This window comes from Salvelinus sp. IW2-2015, linkage group LG4q.2 (assembly GCF_002910315.2).
Source record: "Salvelinus sp. IW2-2015 linkage group LG4q.2, ASM291031v2, whole genome shotgun sequence".
NCBI classification, from domain to species: domain Eukaryota; kingdom Metazoa; phylum Chordata; class Actinopteri; order Salmoniformes; family Salmonidae; genus Salvelinus; species Salvelinus sp. IW2-2015.
Genome location: NC_036843.1, coordinates 28,038,172 through 28,041,973, shown reverse-complemented (window position 1 = coordinate 28,041,973; position 3,802 = coordinate 28,038,172). Strand labels below are relative to the sequence as shown.

At 43.3% G+C, this 3,802-nt stretch overlaps 1 protein-coding gene across 1 annotated transcript in view; it reads right to left on the bottom strand.

Moving 5' to 3' along the window:
• The window catches only part of LOC111963090 (intersectin-2), a 40,722-nt gene that overhangs the window by 26,463 nt on the left and 10,457 nt on the right, over positions 1-3,802 (bottom strand). Inside the window, exon 10 of the mRNA XM_070443313.1 lies at positions 1,143-1,206. Within this exon, the coding sequence (XP_070299414.1) occupies positions 1,143-1,206 (64 nt within the window). The remainder of the gene's footprint in view (positions 1-1,142; positions 1,207-3,802) is intronic.

The following is a 3,802-nucleotide window of genomic DNA, read 5'->3' as shown; positions in this document are numbered from 1 at the left end:
AAGACAGACAACAGACAGACAGACAGAGAGAAAGAGATATAAAGACAGACAGGACAGACAGACAGACGACAGACAGACAGACAGAGGCAGCAGGCAGGCAGGCAGGCAGGCAGGCAGGCAGGCAGGCAGACAGGCAGAGGCAGGCAGAGCAGGCACAGAAGACAGGAACAGTCAGAGCAGACAGACAGACAGACAACACGACAGACAGACAACAGACAGACAGACAGAACAGACAGACAGACAGACGGACAGACAAGCAGACAGTGAAACACGGACAGAAAGACGAGGGAGAGCAGAAGAGACAGAGAGAGAGGACCAGAGAGAATGAGAGTGTGTGGTGTGTGTGTGTGTGTGTGATGTGAGTGTGTGTTTACGTACGGATTGTTTTGGTTTTCTGTGGTGCTCAGCCTCCAGTTTTCAGTGATTGCCAGCATAGAGAGACAAGCTGGTCCAATTCACAGAACCAACCTACAAGAAACAGTGTGTATGAGTGTGTGTGTAACTCTCTGATGGTGGTATTGTTCTGCTGGTAGTGTGTGTGTGTGTGTGTTGTGTGTTGTGTGGTGTGTGTGTCGGTGTGTTCGTGTGTGGTGTGTGTGTTGTTGTGTGTGTGTGTGTGGTGTGTGATGTGTGTGTGATTGTGTGTTGTGTGCTTTCAGCTGGCATGTCATTTAAAGACTATAACCATATAAATTGCTTACCACTTCATCATGAATGCGGTGGTTCTCCGAGTGGTCTTTGCCAAGGGCATTAATATCAACTTTCATCATCCGCTGCTACAATAGAGTTGGGATTTTCCGCTGAACCCTTGTTTTTCTTATAGCTACCATAATGTTAGCCTGTGGAGCCTGTTCATCCATATTATAAACTCCAATAATACTTGGGATGCGCTTGTGTGAGTTTTGTGCTTTGGACCGTGTGTACTGGGGTTGTGGCAAATGTAGCTCAGAAAGCTTCCGCTAGTAATCACATCTCCGTTAGCCAGTTAATGGAGGGCAGCTGCATCACACACACACACACACACACACACACACACACACACACACACACACACACACACACACACGTGTTCCTGTGGTCAAACGTTCTTATACAGGTACAAGCTGATGATATGATGATGATGATGATGATGGCGTACTCACCAGATGGTGGCCAGCTGTGTATGAGTAAGGAGAGTGGTTGCCATGGCATTCCTCACTTGCGGACCTGAAACACACAGAGTAAAGCAACCTCAGTCCACTTCTCATTACTGAAATAAATGACCTTTCGGCATAACGACCTTTAATGACCTTTCGGCATTGTAGCCTTTTCGGCATAACCTTGATTGATTTTGTCAGTAAAAATACATTTTTAAAAAAGACCCAGAATGCCATTCTATCAACCTATCACAAGGTGGATCTTAAAAAGGTCAGCCATTTTTATCTCAACATCGAAATCATTTCTCTGTAACAATTAAGTACCTTACTGTGATTCTTTCAAATTAAAATGGTCAAAAATAAACAAAAATAGCTTCTTAGCAAAGAGCAATTTCTCAAGCAAGAATTTCTGCAAGTACTGTCTGAGCGGTCAGAATGGTCTGAGTGGGGAGGGGGAAAACTGAAAATGAGCTGTTATGGCAGAGAGGTTCGGTTCTCTCTTAACTAATTTACCAACTGGTGATGTCACCATGGAAGGTCAAAACTGCATCCCACCAAAACAGGATCAAATTTCAGACGGTCTTTTCAAATAGCTCTTTTAGTGTAAGAGCATCAATCATCATTTTCACAGTATTATTCTAACCTTATAGTGTGGAAATATACACTCAGTGGCCATATACACCCCCCCATTCTGCCTCAAAAATGTGCTCCTACAGACAGTGAGTCATGTGACTATGGCTTGCTATATAAAACAGGTAGACAGACATTCAGTTACTGTTAGATTGAACGTTAGAATGGGCTAAACTAGTGACCTAAGCGATTTTGAGCGTGGTATGATCGTCGGTGCCAGGCGTGCAGGATCCGGTATCTCATAAACGGCCGGCCTTCAGGGCTTTTCACGCACGACAGTGTCTATGGTTTACAGAGAACGGTGAGACAAACACAAAACATCCAGTCAGCTGCAGCTCGTTGACGAGAGGTCGAAGGAGAATGGCAAGAATTGTGCAAGCTAACAGGCTGGGCACAAACAGACACATAATGGTGCAGTACAACAGTGGTGTGCAGAACGGCATCTCGGAACGGACAACTCGTCGGTCCTTGTAAAGGAAGGGCTATTGCAGCAGGCGGCCAGACCGGGTTCCACTCAAACAGCAGAAACAAGAAGAAGCAGCTCCAGTGGGGAAACCATCTCCAACACTGGACTATAGAGGAGTGGGGAAACCATCTCCAACACTGGACTATAGAGGAGTGGGGAAACCATCTCCAACACCGGGGACTTTAGCAAAGTGAGGGGCTAATAAGAGGTGATGTGGAAAAGGGCCCTCTCACCACTTGGAGCTATAAGGAAAAAGGTGGAAAAAAACATCTCACGGCATGGGAACCTTGGAAGAGAGTGGGGCAAAGGCGCCTCTCAACACTTTGGACTATCAGGAGTGGGGAACACCATATCAATGACTGAGGGACACAATCAGATCCAATAACACATAGGATTATAGAGGGTGGGGAAAGCAGAATTGACAGACCTTGGATATAGAAGGAGTGGAAACAATCAGCTGGTCATGACGATATATTGGATGCGGTGTTGTAATGGTAATGAGGAATAGTTTTGCTAGGCACACACGTTAGGTGGTCCCTGTCAAATAAAGAGTTGAGGGGTTGTATCTAAAATAACTGGGCAATTGAGTTATAAACACAAGAGCGACATCATACGATTTTATGTCGCTTTGCCGTGGTTTGAATGTGTCTGCTGTGGGTGTTTCCTTTTCATGTCACCAAGCTAAACGGCTCTATTTACATCAATCCATCTACTGTCAATTAAGTTGCATATCGTTACCCAAGCTGCTCTGTCGGTACACTACATTAACTATGACCTGTCTGTCAAGGTACCACATTACTATAAGCCGTGTCTGTCAGGTACACTACTTACATATATACCTGTCTGTGAAAGTAAGAACATTTACTTACTGTCTGAGGAGTACCTACATTACTAGTCTGTCATGACAGGTACACTACAGTACTCTATACCTGTTCCTGTGAAGTACACTACATTACTCTACCTGCTTAGGTAACTAAATTACCGTATTTACCTGTTGTCAGATACACTAGATTCTATACTGTTGTCAGGTAACTACATTCTATACTGTCTGTGAAGTACACTTACAGTTTAATTAATCCTGTCTGAGGTAAAGTATAAATGAATATTATAACTAATAATCTGTCTGTCACAGATACACTACATTACTATAACTGTCTGTCAGGTACGCACTTGACATATAATGTGTCTGTCGGTACACTACTTACTATACTGTCGAGGTACAGCTAATTACTATACCTGTCTGTAGATACACTACATTCCTATACCTGTCTGAGGTACAACTACATTTTTTTATCTTAAAACAGTAATTACGGTGTCAGGTAACACTTACATTAATTATACCTGTATGAGGTACGCTACTTACTATACATGTATAGGAGGTAACTCATTACCTATACCTGTCTGTCAGGTACACTACATTACTATACTGTTCTAGGGGGTAACTACATAACTGTGAACTGTTGAAGGTGACTAATTACCTATACTGTATGTGAGGTAAACCGCATTCCTATACTGTTGTGAGGTACCTACATTACCTTATCATTTCTTTTACATTTTAGTCATTTTAGCA